The sequence below is a fragment of the Trichosurus vulpecula genome, chromosome 1 (genome assembly GCF_011100635.1).
Source record: "Trichosurus vulpecula isolate mTriVul1 chromosome 1, mTriVul1.pri, whole genome shotgun sequence".
Taxonomy (NCBI): Eukaryota; Metazoa; Chordata; class Mammalia; order Diprotodontia; family Phalangeridae; genus Trichosurus; species Trichosurus vulpecula.
In genome coordinates, this window is record NC_050573.1 from 22,150,483 (window position 1) to 22,172,525 (window position 22,043).

Below are 22,043 nucleotides of genomic sequence, written 5' to 3' on the forward strand. Positions count from 1 at the left end.
ACATCTCATGCATGGGAGGGACAACCTATGTAAATGGGCAGGAGATAGAGGGCTATGGGTAAGGTACACTGAGAAGCCAGTTTGGCTGGACTGTAGTCCAGATATTTGGTGAGGAGAATCTACACCAGGGTAGCAACTCTGTGAGGGCAGAAAATGGGGTGTATCATAGAGATGTAGTGAAGGTAGAATTGACCATATTGGGGAGAAGCCATCTGATTGATGTGAGATGAGGAGGAGGGGGAAATGGCCTCCATTTTTTTAGTGAAATAATGAGACTGGGTCCTCATCCCAGATGATGGGAGGAGGAAGGAATGCTAGGATGAGCTTGAGGAAGTACGAAAAGATGTGGAATAGCTCCTAGTGAGCATGGGGGAGGCGGATAAAGGATTGCCGTTCGCCAGCGAGAGCCCACTGGAGATTATGTTACATTAATTGGTAGGGGACCCATAACTCTGCTCTGTTTAGTAGCATGGGAAATAGGGGCGAAGGCAATGGATGGTGTTGGGGGGTGGTGAGTCATATGGGACATCCAGTTTGAAAAGTCCCAAAGATTGTCAGTGATGGGAGTACTAGAAGTCAGGACGGAGATTAGGTCTGGATAAATAGATCTAGGCAGGTCAAAGTCAACAATAGGCTAAGGGAACAAGGGACCAGAGAGTAGAGGGCAGTTGAACTGGTTCCCCAAAGGGTCAAGATGGAGAAGGGAGAAGAAGGGAACCAGGTCAAGGTTGATGACTTGGGAAAGAGCATAGGTGTGGGGGGATTGGCGGTAAAAGAACCGTTAGGAGTCAGAAAGCAGAGAGAAAGATGTAATCACATATGGTTATTATCATATATAGAAATTTCAGAGTTCATGAACATGGAAGTGCAACACATGTGGGTGATGAGGTCCGAGGTATGACCGTCTCCATAGTTGACCGAAGTTCAGTGGAGGTCAGGGGGATGAATGGGTGGCCGCAGTAAGTGATGAGTTCCCCGTTCCTGATAGTCATCAAGCAAAGACTTGACAGATGGGTACTTGTCATAGGGGAGATTGTTGTTTTGGCACAGGTTAGACCAGCTAGTTCCTGAGGTTCCTTCCAGTCAGTCAGCAAAAATTTAGTAAGCACCTACTGTATGCCAGGCATTGTGCTAAGCATTGGGGATACAAAAAAAGGCAGAAGATGATCCCTGCCCTCGGTGAGCTCGTGGTCTAAAAATGGGGGAGACAGAGGCTGCGATCCTTTCATAGAGGAAAGCATTTGCAGACTCTTCAGTCAATCAGTAAACATTTATTAAGTGCCTACTGTGTATGTGCCAGGCACCATGCTTAGTTAGCACTAAGAAGACAAAAAGAAGCAAAAGACAGTCCCTGCCCTCAAGGAGCTTATGTTTTAATGGGGGAGACCGCATGCCAAAAAAAACCATATAGAAAACAAGTTAGGTGTAGTATATGGAGTTTTGTTGTTATTTACTGTCTTGTGATGTGAAAGTTCAATATATTGGCAGATCTGGGAGGGGAGATGGGAGAGAAGAGTCGCTTCCCCAAATCTCATGGCTCCTTCCTCCACACCATCTCCCTCATCTTCCTGCTCTTTGCCTCCACTATACTCCCTGCCCTCCTCCCTCCTGGCTTGGAAGTCTCCCCTGTCATCTCCCCTTCTCCAAACTTTGCTCCCCACAGCCACGGCAGCTCTTGGGGCACAGTTAGATAGTGGGGTGAGCCAACAGAGGCAGGCTCTGGCCTTGGTCTCATCACTGATACTTACTCCCTATGGGACTTTCCTTAGGCAGCACTTTCTCTCCCCTGCCCCTGCCCCCATCCTGGTGCAGACCCTCATCCCCTTACACCTGGCCCATTGCTACAGCCTGCCTCTGGTCTCTCCCCATTTCAGTCCATCCTCCAGTCAGCCACTAAAGTGATATCTTTCACACACACACACACACACACACACACACACACACACACACACACACACACACACAGTCTCTCTCTCTCTCTCTCTCTCTCTCTCTCTCTCTCTCTCTCTCTCTCCCCCCCCCCCTCTTCCTTTCCCCCCCTCTCCCTCCATCAGCTCCAGGGCCCTCCCCCACTTCAAATATAAAATCCTCCAGCTGGCTTTTAAAGCCCTTCCCCACCCCCCACCCTCGCCCCGGCCCCTTCCTACCTTCCCAGGCATCTTACACCAATCCCTCCCCTACCCCCAACCCTATATTCTTCTCTCCAGTGAAACTGGCCCTGCTTTCCTGGAGCAAGATACTCCATCCCCCGACTCATGTCCTTTTCCTGGCTGCCCCCCATGTCTGGACTTCTCTCATCTCCACCTTTGTCTTCCCTGGCCTCCTTCCTCTTTAGAGCTTACTTTGTTCATATGTGTTTGCTTCTTGTCTCCTCCATTGGATTGTAAGCTCCTCGAGGACAGGGCCTGGCTTTTGCCTCTTTTTGTATCCCCATTGCTTAGCACACTGCCTGGCACACAGTGGGCACTTTATTAATGTTTATTGACGAATTGGTAATATCCAGTCTTTCCCGATCCCCCTTAATGCCTTCCCTCTGTGTATTATCTCCCCATTTATCCTGTCTGTATGTTGTTTGTACATAATTGTTTGCATGTTGTCTCCTGGGTTGGATGGTGAGCTCCTTGAGGGCAGAGACTGTCTTTTTGCATTTCCTTATATTCCCAATGCTTGGCCCAGTGCCTGGCACATAGTAGGCACTTAATAAATGCTTGTCGACTTGTGATTTTTCTCATCTGTAAACTTCAGGATGGCCTCTAAGGTCCCTCCCATCTCTAGATATGAGAGCTTCTTTGAAATGGATGCTCCTGAAATGTGGCGCCAACCACTTCACCCTGCTACTTAAAACTCCTCAATCTCTCCTTTTTGTCTCTTGGTTCAGATACAGAATCCTCCACCTGGCATTTCCCCATGAGCCTTCCTCAGTCTGGCTCCCATCCACCTTTCCCACCTTTCCCATGCTGCTTCTCTTCACCCTCTCTCCCCTAACGGTCAGACTAGCCTGCCCCGGTTCCCTATAGGTGACCACAGAAGTGACCTGGAACACCCTCCCTCCTTCCCTTTTCCTCTTAGAGCCCAGCTTAAGCACCCCCTCCTAGATCCCCAGGCTTTCCCCTCTTGCCAATGCTCAACCCCAGCCCCCACCAAATTTGCATTAAGTGTGTACGAGTCCTCTGTCCTTGGCAGGAATGTATGCTCCTTCAGGGCCTGGAGTATTTTATTTGGTTTTGCCCTGGTCTCTCCAGTCTACTGTAAGGAGAAGGCCTTTAAATATTTATTGGATGGAATTGAATGAGGGATGAAGCCTTCTCTGAGTGTTCCCCGAGGGCTGCTTTATTTCTTGGCCCAACTTAGCCCACTTTTTGTGTACCCGATGATATCACACCCCAGCTTGGGTTCCCTGGGGGGTTCATGCAGCACCTTTTCCCCGGGAGTTTGCCATATTTTTGTAGGTGTTTCCTCATCCATCATTGTCACCCACAAGCACTTGCTGCACACCTATGATGAGGAAAGCAGCCTTCAGATACTCAGTGGAAGGATGGTATTTTTAGCAGTTTTGTCATCAAGTCACAGGCTCAAATTGGGCAGCTGGGTGGTGCAGTGGATAGAGCACTGGGCCTAGAGTCAGGAAGACTCATCTTCCCGTGTTCAAATCCAGCCTCAGACACTTACTTGCTGTGTGACCCTGGGCAAGTCACTTAACCCCATTTGCCTCAGTTTCCTCATCTGTCAAATGAGCTGGAGAAGGAAATGGCAGACCATCCAGTATCTCTGCCAAGACAACCCCAAACGGGGTCACATTGAGTCAGACATGACGGAAAACATCTGAACAAGAACAGCATAGGCTCAAAGATCAGCAGAGCTGAAAGGAATGTCAGGGGCCATCTGACCCAGCCACCTCAGTTTCCTCTGTCCTTAAAATGTGAGGGGCTTAGATTAGATGGTCTTGAATGTCCTTTCCTACCCTAAAATTATGTTTGAGGTGGGACAGTAGACTAGTCCTGGGAGTCTAAAAGACCTAAGTTCAAATCCTCCCTTAGATACTTATTAGTTGCATGATCCCAGGGAACTCACTTAATCTCTCTTAACCAGTAAAGTGGGGATGCTCATAGGGTTTTTGTGAGGATTGAGGATTATATCCTAGAAGATTTTGCAAGCCATCAAGCACAACGTAAATTTTAGTTATTGTTATTATGTGCTATGGCCTCTCTCAGCTTTGCCCTCCCCTGTTCTAAGGCCCCTCCCAGCTCTGACATCCCCTGTTCTAAGGCCCCTCCCAGCTCTGAATGCCTTCTCAGGATCTCAGTCCTGCCCCAGAAGGACAGACTGCTGTGTCCCTCTTCCTGGCAGGGCTGGGCACCCAGAACTTCTAATTGTCCTCTTGGCCAGAGGAAAACCTGAGGCCCCAGAGTTTTCTCTGGCTGAGAAGTTCTGTTCTCCTGAATCATCACTTTTCTTTGTTTGCTTTCCATAAATAATGGATGAGAATGTTGGGATGACCGGCTCTGTGATGAGTCTTTCTTCTGGGCTTATAATGACCCAGACTATAATGGAGCTGAAGCCATCGTTCTGCAGAGTGGACCAGGAGGCGCACTGCGGGCCGAGGGAAGGCACCGTGGCTCCCCCTCTGGGAGCTCCACTGGGGACACTCCATTAGCTGGTGCTGCTCAATTACCCTGCAGTGTTTGGATTTCCTAAGCCAGTGAGTGACTTGACTGAACCGAACCCACAAAGATACCAGGAGCCTCTGGTTAGAGAGTGTCACCATGATGTAGTAGGCAAAAGAGAACTAAATTGGGAAGGAAGAAAGGGAGGGAGGGAGGGAGGAAGGAAGGAGGGAGGGAGAGAGTAAAGGAAGGGAGGGAGGGAGGAAGGAAGGAAGGAAGGAAAGGGAGGGATGAGGGGAAGGGAGGAAGGGAGGGAGGGAGGAAGAAGGGAGGGAGGAAAGAAGGGGGAAGGGAAGGGAGGAAGGAGGGAGGAAGAAGGAAGGGGAAAGAGAAGGGAGGAAGGAAGGGGGAAGAGGAGGAAAAAAGGAGGGGGAAAGAAGGGAGGGGGAAGAGAAGGAAGGGAGGGAAGGGAGGAAGGAGAGAGGAAGGAAGGAAAGAGGGAAAGGAGGAAAAGAAGGAAGGAAGGAAAGAGGGAAGGAGGGAAAGAAGAATATCATGAAAGGAAGGAAACCAATTTTCCCCCTAGGAGACCAGTGCTAAGACTCCAGTCTCAGGCAGTTAGGTGGTGCTGCAGTAGATAGCTTCTTAGGTTTAGCATCAAGAAGACCTGAGTTCAAATGTAGCCTCAGACACTTACTAGCTGTTTGAACTGGTCAAGTCACTTTACCCCTGTTTGCCTCGGTTTCCTCATCTGTAAGGTAGAGATAATAACAGCACCTACCTCCCAGGGCTGTTAGCACTTAGCACAAAGCCTGGTGCATAGTAGGTGTTTAATAAATACTTGTTTCCCTCCTTCCCTACTTAGTTGTTTTGAGTTGTGGTGGTGTTATTGTGTGTTCAATTGAACTAATTGGCATAATGTGTTTGCACATTTAAAATCACTTGCCATTTGCCAGTTCTTGTGATTTCAGAGCACAGAATATTCCATTTCCTATCTCTCCCTTGTCCTTTTAATTCCATTTATCTCAGTGCAAGTGGAAGCTGGTGCTCAAGGAAGTTAATCAATTTTGTCATTCAGTTCGGTTCAGTTCAACCAACATGGAACCTAGAAAGTGGAACAGACCTTCCTGATCAAGTCCTCTCATTTTCCAAAGAGGTCATATGGACAAATGGTGGCGGAGGCAGGATTAGAACCTGGGTCTCCTGACTTTCTAGCCCCTCTTTCCTAATTCTTAGTCATAAGCCATGATGCTGGCTCGGGCCTATGCTCTTTGTGCCCCTTGACCAAGTTTGAACTCCACTTCAAAGAGGGCTTTAAAGAGCCCAGCGCAGGGATGCCACATGTCCAGGCAGCAGCTGTTAGTGGCGCTGGGGTTTGGTTTTGGGCTTTGGGCTTTTCGGATTTTTTCCCCCAAAAGGGCCATTCATCGATAACTTCCTTGCTGCCAGTGAGTCACTTTGTGGGATGCTGAGCTAAAAATCAGCTGCCCACAAGGAGTTTGGCCCACTCTGTTAGCCAGTGTTCCATCAGATCTGCCCATCTTTGTGTCCTCTGACATTGAACGTATACGATGGAAAAGCATTTTATAAATACAAAGCACATTAGAAATACTAAGTAATAAACTCTCTGACAACAGAATGTGAATGGATTGTGATTTATAACTCGGAATAGCACATGTTCGAACCAGGATTAAGTCAGCTTGGGGCTTAGAATGTTGGAATTGGAAACAATCTCAGAAAATAGAATGTCAGGACTAAGAACCATAGAATGTTAGAATGCAGCCCGGTAGTGCTGAAATAGACCTTAGAATATAGAGTACTAGAATCCAGGCCATCACAGCTGGAAGGGACCTTAGAATATAGGATTTTAGATCACAGAATGCTAGAATCTAGACCAGGGAACTTGTGGCCTCGAGGCCACACATGACCCTCTAGGTCCTCGAGTAAGGCCCTTTGGCGGAATCCAGACTTCTTATAAATCCTTAATAAAAGGATCCGTTCTGTGAAGTTTGGATTCCATCAAAGGGCCACACTTGAGGATCTAGAGGGCCACGTGTGGCCTCATTTCCCCCGCCCTCCCCCCCCCCGACCTAGACTGTTAAAGCTGGAAAGAATCTTAGAACATAGAGCATAGAATGTCATAATTCAATCTGTTAGAGCTGGATGGGACCGAGCTGGAAGGAATTTGGAACATAGAATTCTAGAAGGAAGAACAAAGGTTAGACCAAAAAATATTAGAAACCAGATCGTTGGAAGGAACCTTAGAACGTGGAATGTATTAGAATTGGAAGGAACCTTTAATGATTCACCAGTTCAAACCTATCTATATGTTATTCAGCGAGGCCCTTTTTATTTAAAGGGGTCCAAATTGTTGGGGAATTTGCTCTTTGAGTCCCAGCTGTTTCTCTTCATCCCCCCCCCCAATATCCACTGAGCTGCTTTTAAGGCCAACAAAAAAAAGAGTCTGTAGGAGGAAAGTGATTTGAGGAGCTCCAGCTGCCTGCCCCTCTCTGAATGGCTCTCTTTCATTAAGAAATGTCAAGACAAGTGCATTTTCAATCCCAGATAACAGGCGAAGCTGCCATCCCCTAAGAGACATTCGCCTCTCAGCAGGGAGGGTCTGCAGACCCGGGTCATCTTGGCTCCTGGCTGAGGAACCAACCAAGCTGATTTCTGTCCTGATCTTGGGCCTGCTTTGAGGCTGTTTTGTCGGAGGGGGTGGGGAGCAGAGACCATCTGGAAGGATGTAAGGATGTGCGGGCCCTCCGGGATGAGCCCCTTGAACCTGGCTGACTTCTGCCTCTCTCTGCAGCCAGCGCCACACCTCTGCTGCCGGGAGCTTCCCGGGCCCCGTCTGTACGTATGCACCCACCCCTCGACCCTGTTTCCTGACTGGGACTGGCTTCCCGGAAGACTGGGCCGTTGTTGCTCACATCCTGAGGGTGGGGGTTTGGGGAAGGAAGGCTACTGTCTTTTTCCTTAGAGAGGACAGTGATACGGGGTTGGGAAGCTTCTCCCCCTTGGGCAAGTCATTTAACCCCAGTTTACCTCAGTTTCCTCATCTGTAAAAGGGGACAGTACAGCAGGTATATTGAGGATCAAATGAGATAAAAAATTGTAAAGCATTTAGCCCAGTTTGCTATTCTTATTAAACTCAGGGTGAAGGCTGTGAGTGGTCAGGAGACAGTGTGGAGGAATGGAAAGAGCACTGATTCTAGAACCAGAGGTCCTAGGTTCAAGTCTCTGCTCTGCTACCTACCATCTGGGTGGTCTAGGGCAAGTCTCCTTCTTTGGATCTCAGTTTCATCATTGGCCAAATGTAGGCGTGGGACTGGATAGATTCAAGGGTCCCTCCCAGCTCAGAATCTACGATCCTATAACACTATGGCATGTCTTGGAGGGAGCAGGTGGGCAGAGGGACCATTACTCGATGCCCCCCCCCACCCCGAGTTTTCACATACAGTGAAATGAGAATGTTGTAGATGTATTTCCCTGAGTCTGGCAGGTTGTTTAAGAGCATTGATGGGGGCAGGAAAAAAAAAAACCTTTCATGGGAGATCTAGGGAAAAGATATTGAGAGCTGGGTCAGTGAGTCTGTTTCTTTAGACAGGCCAAAATTTTTAAACATGTGTGCGTGTGTGCCTGGGTGCACACTCATGCTCGCATGGAGAAGCTAAGTTAACAACATAGGGCCATATCTAGTCCTCAGTGGAGGAGGTCGGACGAGGAGCCTCTGAGGTCCTTTCCAACTTAGATCTCGGCTCCTTTAGGCAGTGTACCTAGAGGAAGGATTTCGAATCAGAAGATGTAGGCGCCTGCCATATTGTTATTCCTCACTCCATGAAAAAGGCTTCTCTGGGCCTTCCCTAACTGTAAAATAAGGAAGTTAAACTAGATGGATCCCAAGGTCCCTTCCAACTCCATCATCCGTGCCCATGAGGCATAGAGGTGTTGGGAGAGAGATTTAGAGGCAGAAGCCCAGGGGTAGGGTTAGGTGGTTCCTGATGACTTGAGTGGAGTTGAGCAAACGCCTCATCTGTAGAAGTGAAGGGCTTGGACTAAGAAGATGACCACTAAGGTCCCTTTCAGCTCTGTAGCCTGCATCAGAATAGAGTAATACAGTACCTCTGGAAGGAACCTTAGAGATCTTCTAATCTGGTTCACATCTATGGACGTTGTGGGTTTTTTTTGTTTTTAGCTCTTTTATGTATCTGTATGTTGGAGTCTTCTTCCTTTAAGGACCAGCTTAGCCACAAAGCCTTTGCCTTCACTCTAATCCCCTTTCCTTCCCCCCCCCCCCCCACATTCCCAGTCCCAGATGAAAGTCATTACTGCTGTGACCGCTGACCTCCCTGGCTTCCTCTAAATCCCAAGGAAAATCCCATCTCCTACAGGAAACCTTCCCCAACCTCTCAATCCCGGTGCCTTCCCTCTGTTCATTATTTTGTATTGTTTGTATTTTGTATTATCCGTATTATTCTGCTGTGTATAGATTTGTTTGCATGTTGTCTTCCCTATCAGATCGTAAGCCCCTCGAGGGCAGGGACTGTCTTTTACCTCTTCTGGTATCCTCAGCGCTTAGAACAGCGCCTGACTGGCGCATAGTGAGCACTTGATTGATCGACTGATGAGAACATAGGTCTTGAACAGAAAGGCACCTCAGAAGCCATTCATCCCAGGCCCCTCATTTTACAGATGAAGAAACTGAGGCCCAAGGAGGATGACTGACTTGTCTAGAATTACACAACTGGAAAGCATGTGAGGCAGGATTTGAACTCGGGTCTTCATGCCTGACTCCAAGTCCAGCGCCTACTGTAGCATATAACTGGCATGTGAGTGTGTCAGAATTGAATAGTCACAGTCTCAGACATGGCTGGGATCTCAGCGGTCACCTGTCTCCTCTAACCAGAATCCTCTCAACTCATCCCCCACAAGTGGTCATTCATCCAGTCTGGGTGTATAGACCTCCAGGGAGGGAGAAGGCCACGGGCTTTGGGATGGGTCCCATTATTAGGAAGCTCTTTCCTACTGAGGAAGCCTAAGCTCACCTCTCAGCAATTTCCTCCCATGGCTTCTGGCTCTGCCTCTGGGGTCAAGCTGAGCAAGGCTGATTCCTCCTCCAGCCCTTTAAATTCATGGGCTCCCTGAACACTGTCAGTCACTGCTAAGGTCAAGTTCATCTCCTAATACCCAGGCTCTCTAGTCCCCTTTGCTTTCTAGGTTTGTTTGGTCTTACTGGTTCTTGTCTTGGATTCCATCTGCTTTGAAATTATGGGTGTGCTGTGTTGTCTAGCTTGGCATATATGTACACAGAATCAGTTTTCTCCCTTTGTGTGTGTATGTGAGACAGATGATGGGAGAGGGAGAGAGGGAGAGAGACACAGAAACAGAGAGAGAGAGAGAATGAATGAATTTTCATATTACAGAGAGAGAGAAGAGGAGAGAGAGCCAGAGCCAGAGCCAGAGAGAGAGAATGAATGATCTATATTACAGAGAGAGAGAAGAGGAGAGAGGAGAGGGAGAGAGACAGAGAGAATGAATTATATACATATTACAGAGAGAGAGAAGAGAAGAGACAGAGAAGCAGAGACAGAATGAATTATATATATTACAGACAAAGAGGAGAGGAAGGAGAGAGAGAGAGAGATTGTATGTATTACAGAGCTAGGGGAGTGTGGGCTATCAAAAGAATGCATTTTTCTTAAGAGACTCCATAAAAGGGTGCTTTGAAATCCTGATGAATTAAATGACTGTTCTTCACTGTAAGGAGAATTCCATGAGGACCCAAGTGTCCATCCTGACTGGGTCCGTGCAGCCACTTAAAAAGCTGGTCCTCTTGGTGAGCTCAGTGCTGAAATCCCAGAAATAGGACATCAGTGAGGTTGGGTGTCTTGTACCAGAATCCTGTGGCTGACTGTTGTTTGCTTTTGTGTGGTTGGTCCATCCCCCTGAGCTCTCAAGATGGAGAGTGACCTCACAGCCTTGGCTAATGTGCTGTTCTGACTGCCTTGCCCTGTGAAATGTTCTTACAGTAAGTGGCTCTCATTGATTGTCCAGGAAAACAGAGGCAGCCAGTTTAAAAGGCAGTGATCAATGAAGTCTGGTTGCCCTCCCACCAAAGGGAGGGCAGCGCCTTATACTTATTGGGCTTGAGGTTGGAGCCGTTGGCTTTAGCACTGAGACAATGGAAAGAGCCATGGATTTTTAGTCAAAGAACTGGGGTTCAGATCCCATCTCTGCCACTCACTGTGTGATCTTGGGGCAACTTGCTTAACCTTCTGGGGCCTCAGTTTCCATATCTGTTAAATGAGGGAAAAGGGTTGAATAAGATGACCTCTGAGGTCATTTCCCGCTCTAGAGCTATGATCATGGGACAGAATGAGCCGATTCCTTTTGTGTTGTAACATTTCCTTTGGGGGATGGGGAAAGGAAGGGAGACGGGGTAATTTTTGTCCATGATTCACAAAGCAGAGGTCACTGAGAATGGTTATAGGGTTGGCCATTTCCAATGGGCTAGGGATTTTTGGTTGTTTTTCAAAGTCCCTAACAAAAGAGAGGGTGTTGGATTGGAAAGCCTTTCCCTCCCCTCCCTTCTCTGCTTCCTTCCACATCGACTTTGATGTACCAGGGGCAGGCATGGAAGGATATTGTTTATCCTCCTCAGGGCTCTGGAAGCCTTGTGACAGGGGTCCCGAGTGCCCAGTGTAATCAGAGACCTGGGCTCTGAAGAAGACTAATTCCAAAGAGAAATGGTAGGCGATTAGGGGAGAAAGAAGGGGAGAGGCTGGTGGGGAGGCCTGACAGTGCAGAAATGAGCCATTCTGAATATCCAGATGGGGGCTTGGAGACGTCTTTCTCTTGTGGGTGAGTGTGAGGCTGCAGAACAGGGAGGGCTTTTCAATTGCTCATCCCTGTTTGAAGACTTTGGATAACACTAACAAAGAGAGAAAAGGTCTAAGTAAAAGGGTGATGAATTGAGATAGAAGGTATGGGTTCTAGTCCTGCTTTTATCCCTGGCTTTATCTGGGTCTCACTTTTCTCCTGGGAGAAAGGAAGAATGTTCACCCTCAATTCTGACTTCCCTGGGTCTCAGTTTCTTCGTGTTTCAAATGAGGGGTTGGACTAGATATAGCCTCTGAGGTCTCTTCCAGCCTGGAATCTAATGAGATAATATTGGTCATGCACATAGTAGGTGCTTAATGAATGCTTGTTCTCATCACTTCCCTAAATCAACAAACCCATGACCTGTGCTGACTTTGTGATTCCTGTTGAGTGTTTGGAATGGTGGATGGTACACTGGAGGAAGGTGTTGCTATGAGACCATGGCCTCATAGAATCACGGATTTAGGTGGAAAGGGCCTTCCTTCTAAAGGCCACCCATTTTGGCCTCTTTGTTTTCCAGGGGAAAGGCCTCATGCAGGGGTGTACTTGGTATAGTAATTGTTTTCTTGGATTTCATCTGCTTTGAAATTATGGGTGGTCTTCTAACATTGTACCTACCTTCTGTGTTATCTAGCTTGGTGTATATGTACACATAGTGTCAGAAGGACAATAGATTCAGAGCTGGGTGGGGCCTAGAAGGCCATTGAATCCAATTGCCTTGTTTTACAAATAAAGAAACTGAGGCAGAGGAGATTAGTGGTTTGCCTCACTGCCAATCTTGAACTCTGGTGTGCCTGACTCCAGGGCCAGCAATTCTACTTCTCAGTTATACCCTGAAGTTATTTTTGTGTCTAGAATGACACTAGTTACCCAGAATAATTCAGTGTTTCTTGAATTGAGAAGAAACCAACCCCAAAATCCATTTGTGTGTTTGGTTGTTTAATCCAGACCTGCTTTTTTAAAATCCCAGCGTAGAAATGCATTCCTAAATGATTTATTGGCCTGGGGTCACCTGGGCAGGTGGGTGGGATGTATCAGAGGCAGGGCTTCCTAACTCCAGAACTGGCCCTTAATCCACTAGCCTGTGCCATCTGGGTATTATTCTTACTTACTCTACCTGTAATAAGTTTGATCTCAACCATTTCAGGGAGTTCTGTTTAGATCTAACTTTGTAGGTTGGAGCCTTAGGGCTAGAGGTGGAAGGGATCTCATCCTGTCTAACCTGGCCCTGGAGCATGACTGCCCTTCAGCGCATCCGTGAGGAGTCATGATTGATCTTCATCTCGATGACTTCCAGTGATGGAGAGCAGGCTTCCTTCCCTGCCCCAACCCCTGCCCATCCAACCAGCTTGACCCTCAGGAGTTTATAATCTACTGTGGTGGGTGGGAGAAGCACGCATGTATGTTGTTGCTCTTCAGTCATGTCCAACTCTTCCTGACCCCATTTGGGGTTTTCATGGCAGAGTGGTTGGCCATTTTTTACATGAGGAAACTGAGGCAAATTGGTTAAATAAGTGACTTGGCCAGGGTCATGTAGCTAGTAAGCATCTGAGGCCAGATTTGAGCTCAGGAAGATGAGTCTTCCTGACTCTAGACCCAGCACTCTATCCACTGTGCTATAGAAAATCTATAGAAAATAAATCCAAGTAATTTCAGGATAGGTGAAAGGCTGACAAGTGGGGGAATCCCCCAAGACTTCTTCTAGAGGTGATGCTGGAGCTGAGCTTAGAGGAAGCTAGGGATTCTGAGGTGGAGGTGAGGAAGGAGGGAGCATTCCAGGTGTGGGGAGGCAGAGCAGTAAGGAGGCCGGTTTAGCTCAACCAGAGAACCCATGAATATTAATGATGATAATAACAGTGCTTACTATGTGCAGACATCGGGATAAACATTTTATAATTATCTCATTTGATCCACACAACAATCCTGGGACGTAGGTGCTATTGTCACCCCCATTTTACAGGTGAAGAAACTGAGGCAGACAGGGTGAAGTGACTTGCCCAAGGTCACACGGCTAGCAAGTGCCTGAGGGAGGATTCGAACTCACAAAGATGAGTCTCCCTGACTCCAGGCCCGGGCGCTCTTTCTGCTACTATGCAGTAAGCCTAGATGGACTTGGAGCCAGGTGGTGAAGGGCTTTAAACACCTCACAGGGAACCACAGAAGCTTCTTGAGGCAAGGTGACCTTTACCCTTAGCTAATAGCAGCCTCCTCTCTCTAGCCCTTGAAGGTTTACAAAGTACTTTACTGAAGAAGAAGAAGTAAAAAAAACAACCCCTTGGAATTTAAGGTAGTATGAGTGTTTTTATCCGCATTTTACAGATGGGGAAGCTGAGGCTCAGAAGTAGAACCTGGCCAAAGTCTGCAGACAGTGTCAAAGGTGGCATTTGGATCCAGGTGTTCCCGGCTCCACATCTCATGTCTTCCTCTGGGCCACACGGCTTCTGTGCATTCTTTAGAATTCAGGTCTTTTTTTTTTTTTTTAAAGTGTCTGGCTTTGTGGAAGCCTTGGGGTGGAAAGAACACCTTGCTCTTTTGAAATGGCTGGAGCTCTCTTTATCTCTTCCCTGGGGAGGCAGCTGGACCCACAAAGGGGGTAGGACTCTTCTTCCAAGATTTCCCTACTTAAGCAATCCAAGAGGAAGCCCACCCTTGGAGAGGCTGCTGGGATGTCAGTGAAGACACAGGGGTTGGAGGGGAGAAGAGACTGCCCATCTCCAGCAGTAAGACCTTCTATCTGGCAAGTTGTCCCTACTAGGAGCACCCTGGCTTGTGAATAGCTGGGGCCAGCTGCAGCCAAGACCTCTCTGTCCCGTCATGTAGAATCATGTAATGAGCTGGGAGGACCCTCAGAACATGGAATGTCAGGGCTGGGAGAGGCTTAGAACAGAGAATGTCAGGGCTGGGAGGACCCTCAGAACATGGAATGTCAGGGCTGGGAGAGGCTTAGAACAGGGAATGTCAGAGCTGGGAGAGACCTTAGAATGGGATGTCAGAGGTGGTAGTTTAGAACATAAAACAGTAGGCACTGAAGCACAGGGCTAGGAGTTCTTTTAAATTCTCTTTGCACTCAGGTATCTTTATATGTACTGAAATGCGAATTCTCTGTCTAAATTCTTCGCCTGAAGCTTTATCTAGACTGGTCTAATGCACAACCTAAGACTCAGCTGAAAAGTTGATATTCTACTGAAAATTTCACTGAGACAGCTTTAGCTTCCAGGCAGGTGGCCTGATGAGGGGAGCTTCACACTCACAGTTCACCCCTGCATGCAGCCTTTCCTGTTCCGCCCCCAAGCTGATGAGGTCCCCCTCCCCCACCAAATTACATTGTATATCCTTATCTGTGTACAGTTAACCAATAAATGTTTATTAGGCACCCACTGTATGCCAGGCACTGTGCCAAGCTCTGGACTTGCAGGCTCCTCTCATAGAGTATAAGCTGCCTGAGCCCTGGGACTGCTTCATTTTTGTATATCTGTCATCGGTGTCTAGCACAGTTGTTGGTAGCTAGTAGGCACTTAATAAATGCTTGTTGATTGATTTGTGTCTGGGGACCTCAGTTTCAGTACTGGCCTTACCCGTCATTTCTCGGGTGCTTGTATAAATATGTACCCTACATTTTAAGAAGGATAACAACAAGGACATATAGAAATATATAGGGGCAGCACTGGCCCTGGAGTCAGGAGGACCTGAGTTCAAATCCAGCCTTAGACACTTGACACTTAACTAGCTGTGTGACCCTGGACAAGTTGCTTAACCCCAATAGCCTTGCAAAAACAAAAAAGAAATCCAAACCCCCCCCCCCAAAAAAAAGAAATAAGGTATCAGCATAGAGTGAATCAATACAAATCTATACAAAGTAGTCCAGTATGGCTCTGCTTTGCTCCTGACTCCCCAGACTTTTCCACATCTGGCCCAGCAGCCTCCTCACCCTGGAGATGCCTCTGCTCCCGAAAGTCCTTCCCAGATGGCGCCCAGGCCATCCACATCCATTTTTCTCCCAGCTCTGCTCCTGACTTCCATGGACATTTTCTCCCCTTTTCCTTTTTCCTCAGTTTTTCCATCTGTAATATTATAGATGTGGACTGTATGGCATCTCAAGTCCCTTGCAGTTCCAAAGTGATGACCCAATTAGGGAGATGAGCTGGTCCGTTCTCCCAAAGCTTGCAAACAACTTCCAGCTCTATGACAGAGGCCAATCCCACCGTATGTTTGGGAACACAGACTCATCTACAGACAGGCTCAGATCTGGGGGATGAGGATCACAGGGTCAAGAGTTTGCAGCATCGTAGATCTGGAGCTGGAAGGCCATTTAATCCAACCCCCTCATTTTACAAATGGGGAAACTGAGATCCAGAGAGATTGAGGCTTGCCTAGGATTACACAGGTAGTCAAGCATCCCAAGTGGGATCTGAACTCGGATCCCCTGACTCCCAAGCTAGCCCAGCGTACATCCTGCCCTACATGTTTTGTGTCTGTGACCTTGTCAGAGCCTGGCCCTGAGTTCCCTAAGTTAGACGGGACACCCCAGTCTCCCGGTAGGAATTATCTCATTTGTTGTATTTGTATCTGTAGTGCCTGGCACACAGTAGGTACATAAAGGAGAAGGGAATACACATTTATGTAGCCCCTACTATGCGCTAGGCACTGTGCACTTTACAAAGATTATCTCATTTGGTCCACCCTGGGGGGTAGATGCTATTATCTCTATTTTGCAAACTGAGGCAGACCTTGGTGGAGTTATTTGCCCAGGGTCACACAGCCAGTAGGTGTCTTAGGCCAAATTTGAACCCACGTCTTCCTGACTCCATACCTGGCTGCCTAGTGTGTATTACTTACACTATACATGATAACAATAATAATAACAAAGTAACATAATAACTTGCATTTACAGAGTGTTCTATGGTTTACAGAATGCCTTACAAAGTTTACCTCATTGGGTCCTCACAAACTGCCCTGGGAGGGAGGTGCTATTATCCCTATTTTACAGATGGGGAAACTGAGGCAGGCAGGTGAAGTGACTTGCCCAGGGTCACACAACTAGTAAGTGTCTGGGGCCAAATTTGAGCTGAAGTCTTGGGGAAACTGAGGCAGGCAGGTGAAGTGACTTGCACAGGGTCACACAGCTAGCAAGTGTCTTCAAGATTCTAAGTCTTGCCCTCCATCCACAGCGTCATCTAACTCCATGATGAATATTGGTCAACTAATTAATTCATTTCCCACAACAATATCAACAATCCCCCTAGGTCATCCAGACTTGAACCCAGGTCCTCTGACTCCAGATTGACTGTGTGACTCATATCTTACTTCCTCCCAGTGACATGAGACTACAGCCTGGAACATCTAGAACCATGCAGCTCAGCTCTAGCACCCACCAGTCCATGAAACCTTTAGCGATATGGTGCAGCAGGGAAAGAGCTGAGCTTAGGCTGGGAGAGCCAAGTTCAAATACCATTCTCCTAACTTACTAACCAGGTGACCTTGGGCAGCTTGCTACCCATTTGTGTGCCTCAGTTTCCTCCCCTGTTACATGACTTGTGTTCTCAATCACACAGGCAGTACTCATATGCAATTAATGAATATGTAAGATGTTTAGGTACTCTCTAAACTTGGGCTATCATTAGGTGGGAGAGAAGGGAGGGATGTTGTCCTGGAAGGCTGGGCCTGGGCTGTGGATGGGGGCCACTGGTTTACCTTTCAGGCCTGGATCTTTCCTTTGTAGCCATTTCCCTGCAGCAGTGCCACAGTTGTGTCTTGGGACAGATTGACTAATTAGGCTGGTGGGTTTTTTTTTTATGCCTTCCAGCCTCAGTGAGAGTTTTTTCATGGTGAAAGGCGCTGCTCTCTTCCTGCAACAGGGAAACAGCCCCCAAGGACCTCGGAGCCTCCAGCAGCCCCACAAGCATGCAGGTAAGGACTCAGCCCAGGCCATCATCATTCTTCTACTCCCCAGACCAGCCACTCACATGGTCTGTGGGATCCTAGCTCAGAGGCCAGCTGGGCCAAGGCCTCCTTTTATGGAGGAGGAACCTCACAGAGCCCTTGTCCAGAGTCACCCAGGAAGTGTCAAGGCTAGATCTGAACTTGGGTATTCCAGACGCCAGCTCCGTTTCTCTTCCCAGTGCCTCACCTCAGTTTCGTCATAAAATGATGACATTGGATTGGATGAAAGTTACATGGTGCTATGAACCTATGACTTGCCTAAGGTCACAAAAGGTCACTGACTTTTAATCTGCCTTCTTTTCACAACATCACAAAATAGCCAGGAGAAGTATTTAAGTGGCCTAGTGGGTAGAGCTCAGGAACTATAATTGGGAAGTTCTTTTTTTCAGTTTATTTATTTATTGGTTTTCAACATTTGCTTTTATAAGATTTTGAGTTCTACATTTTTCCCCCTTCCTCCCCTCCCCAAGATGGCATGCAATCTGATATAGGCTATACATGTACAATCATGTTAAATATATTTCCACACTAGTCATGTTGTAAAAGAAGAATCAGAACAAAGGGGAAGAACCATGAGAAAGAGAAAACAAAAAACAACAAAAGAAACAGAAAATCCTCTGCTTCGATCTGCATTCAGATTCCATGGTTCTTTCTCGGGACGTGAATGGCATTTTCCATCATGAGCCTTTTGGAGTTGTCTTAGATCATTGCATTGCTGAGAAGAGCCAGGTCTATCAAAGTCAGTCATAGTACACCGTAGCTGTTACTGTGTTACAGTGTTCTCCTGATTCTGCTCACTTCAATCAGCATCAGTTCATGCAATTCTTTCCAGGTTTTTCTGAAGTCTGACTGCTCACCTTTTCTTATGAAACAGTAGTATTCTATTCCATTCATATTAGAGTCAGGAAGTTCTGAGTTCAAATCCAGACACTCAGACACTTACCAACTGTGTTACCTTGGGCAAGTCACTTCATTGCCATCTGGGATAATGATAGTATTACACACCCAGGATTGTTATAAGAATTAGCATTTGTAAAGTGTTTTGTAAACCTTAAAAACTAAAAATAATGCTCTCTGTTATTATTTAATCTTGATGTCAGGAAAAACTTCCTAACGAAGCTGTTGTCCCCGAGTGCCTCGGGCTGCCTTGGGGAGCAGTGAGGACTTTTCCTGGGGCACAGGGAGCCTCTGAGGTCCTTTCTTTCTTTGTGACCAAAGTCCCATCAACTGAGAATGTCCAGAAACCTGGAATCCATAGGCCCATGATCCCTTCCCTTCTTTCCCTTTAACGTAAGGAACCAAGGGTCAACTGACTTGGTGGAAAGAGGGCTGGAGACCTTGAGGGCACCCACAGAAGCCCATGGTGGGGGCACAGTACGGAGCTCCGTATGCCTGGTACTTAGTAAACACCTCAGAATAACAAAGACCAAGCGTGGAGACCAGGCTCGGCTGGGATTTCCATCTGTCAGCACTTCCATAAATCAGCCAACAACCCACTGAAAGAATTTTATCCATATGGAAAATATCTCTTTCGTGAAATCACTTGTCAAGTGGGGGGCTGGGCAGAAGTGGGCAGTTCACAGTTAGTTTGAATCCCACTCCACCCTAGAATTTTTTGAGTCATGACCATCAGTCGTCACTTGTACTGAATTTAAGGTTTATAAGGTAGAGGTGAGGCCAGGGTCTGGCTCTGGACAAGGAATAGGTGAGGCCACTTGCTTGTGGTCCTTCGGGGGTAACTAGAGGGGAGCTAGGAGCTTCATAGCGTTGGCACAATAGCAAGACATTTGCAGTCAGGAAGGCCTGGGTTTGACTCCTACCTAAGACACGATGGTCACCATGCACAAGTTATTTCACTTTTATGGGCCTCAGTTTCCTCATCTGTCAGATGAAAAGGAAGGACTTTATGACCCAAGAAAGGCCCCTTTCATCCTCCTTAATCTATGGTACTTAACCTTATAATTCTGGGAGGTATCGTTACAAGATGACATCATTGCAGTATGATGCCTTGTAGTGTGCGGTTTCTGTATGTTTCCTTTGAAGCAAAAAAATGACACTTGAGTATGCGGTGTGAACATGGCAGAGTGGGTAGAGGGCATCAGACTTGTAGTCTGGAGGACCTGGGTTCCAATCCTGCTGCAGCCACTTACAAGCCTGGACAAATCATTTACCGTGACCGGGCCTCAGTTTTCCTTGTCTGAAACATGGGAGAGGAATTTGGGCTCAGTGGTCTGTAAGGTCCCTTCTGGCTCTAAATACGTAATCCTATGATTTCCATTCTTAAAGGCCTTACAGCACTTTCCTTGAACCTCTTTCTACTTATAATATACATTGGAGCATGAAAATTGTTACATGTGCCTTCTTGCCCTGACATTTCTATCATCTACATGTGTATGTGCCTTCATTCATATATACATGTACATGTACACATACACATATGTATTATGTATGTATACACGTGTATAAATGTGTGTACGTGTAAATGGCATTAAGACTTTTGGAACACATACGTACATATTTATGTATGCTTTCAATATATGGGGGGAGGCAGAAGGGGGCGTCTTTGTGTACAGGCTATCCCCAAAGTAAAAATAGAGCTTTAATTCTTAATTAATAATAGCTAACATTTATGTGGCAACAACCCAGGGAGGTTGATACTATTATCCTCGTTTTAGAGTTGAGGAAACTGAGGGTTAAGTGACTTGCCCAGGGTCACACAGCTATTAAGTGTCTGAGGCTAGATTTGAATTCAGGAAGATGAGTCTTCCTGACTCCAGGCGCAGTGATCTGTGCACTATGGCACCCCCTAGGGAGCATTAGAGATACAAAGACAAAACTAAAAATAACCCCAGCCTTGGGGGAGCTGACTTTCTTCTGGGGGAAACAGTGGATAAAATCATAGATTTGTGGTTAACAGGGAACTTCGAGCCATCAAGTCCAATCCCCTTTTTAGGGGGAAACTGAGGCCTAAAGACTTGAATGACATGCTCAAGGTCACAAAGGTCAAGATTCCAGCTGAGGTCCTGCTCTGATGAGGAGGGAGAAAGCGACAAAGCAATCAGGGAGGACTGCCCATAGGAGGTAGCACATGTGTACCACACCTTGGAGGAAGTTGGGGAGATTCTTGGAAGGGAGAGTCATGTTGTAAAAGAAGAATCAGAACAAAGGGGAAGAACCATGAGAAAGAGAAAACAAAAAACAACAAAAGAAACAGAAAATCCTCTGCTTCGATCTGCATTCAGATTCCATGGTTCTTTCTCGGGACGTGAATGGCATTTTCCATCATGAGCCTTTTGGAGTTGTCTTAGATCATTGCATTGCTGAGTGAAACAGTGTCAGTAGGCATTCTGATACATGGTGGTGATGGAAATGGGCATCTTCAGGAAGTGATCTGTAGCTTGCTCACCTTTCTTCCTGTTCTTTCTTCCTGAGAGCCTCCTTATGAGAACAGCCCTGTGCAAGGCATCCTGGGAGAGACGGAGTTGAGTAAGAGGCAGTCCTTGCCCTCTAGGAGCTTACAGTCTAGAATAGGAAATGAGATATGTACATCAGTAATGGTGCTACATTTTTTTAACCCTTGGTGAACAAATTTAACTCTATATTGTCTTCCTCTCGAGTCCCAGCCTTGGATCACTCCCATCATTCACCACCTTCTCTCTCTCTCTCTCTCTCTCTCACACACACACACACACACACACACATACACACACGCATGCATGCATGCATGCACACACATGCGCACATAGGCATACACAAACACCCATTCTGACTGGATCCACTACAGATTTATGTTATACAACCTCAGCTGGGCCCTCACTGCTGCTAGGCAATCTTACTACCATACCTCTCTTGTCATCTCACTCTTCCACTCTCTATAGTGGATCTTCCAAACCTCCCATGAGTCCCCCTCCCTCCACCCTCTCAGCTGTGTACCTGTTGGCTCTTATTTTACCAGAAAAAAAAGATGAGTCTATTTGCCATGAGTTTCCTCTTCTCCCCTCTTCCTCATCAATCTGTCAACTATCTGCCACCATCTCCTCCTTCACCCCCATGTCACATGATGAGATGGCCTTACTCTTTTCAAGTCTAACCCGTCTACTCATTCAAATGACCCCTTCTATCCTGTCCCCTCCAACAGATTGCCCCCTCTGTCATCCCCACTCACTTATTTTCAATCTCACCCTCTCTGCTGGCTCCTTCCCTACTGCCTACAAACATGCCTGTGTCTCCCCCATCTGTACTTGATCCTTCTATCCCTGATAACTATTGTCCTATCTCTTTTGCCCTCTGTAGCTAAACTCCTCAAAAAAAAAGTTGTCAGCAATAGGACACTCCACTTTCTCCCCCTGCCCCCCTTTCCCCCTCTCCCTCCCTCCTACCCTCCCCCCACCTTTCTTTCTCCATAACCACTTATAGTCTGGCTTTTGACCTCTTTTGCTGAATCCACTGAAAATGCATTCTCCAAAGTTACCAGTGATCTCTTAGTTGCCAAATCCAGTGAACTCAATCCTCATTCTCCTTGACTTCTGCAGCCTTTAACACTTTTGTTCACTCTCTTCTCTCTAGGTTTTCAGGACACCCCTCTCTCCTGGTTTTCTTCCTCCCTCTGACCATTCC

At 47.0% G+C, this 22,043-nt stretch overlaps 1 protein-coding gene across 1 annotated transcript in view; it reads left to right on the plus strand.

Moving 5' to 3' along the window:
* Positions 1 to 22,043, plus strand: part of SSH1 (slingshot protein phosphatase 1) — a 101,050-nt gene that overhangs the window by 30,571 nt on the left and 48,436 nt on the right. The window contains exon 3 of the mRNA XM_036738382.1: positions 17,290 to 17,393. Coding sequence (XP_036594277.1) covers positions 17,290 to 17,393 — 104 coding nt within the window. The remainder of the gene's footprint in view (positions 1 to 17,289; positions 17,394 to 22,043) is intronic.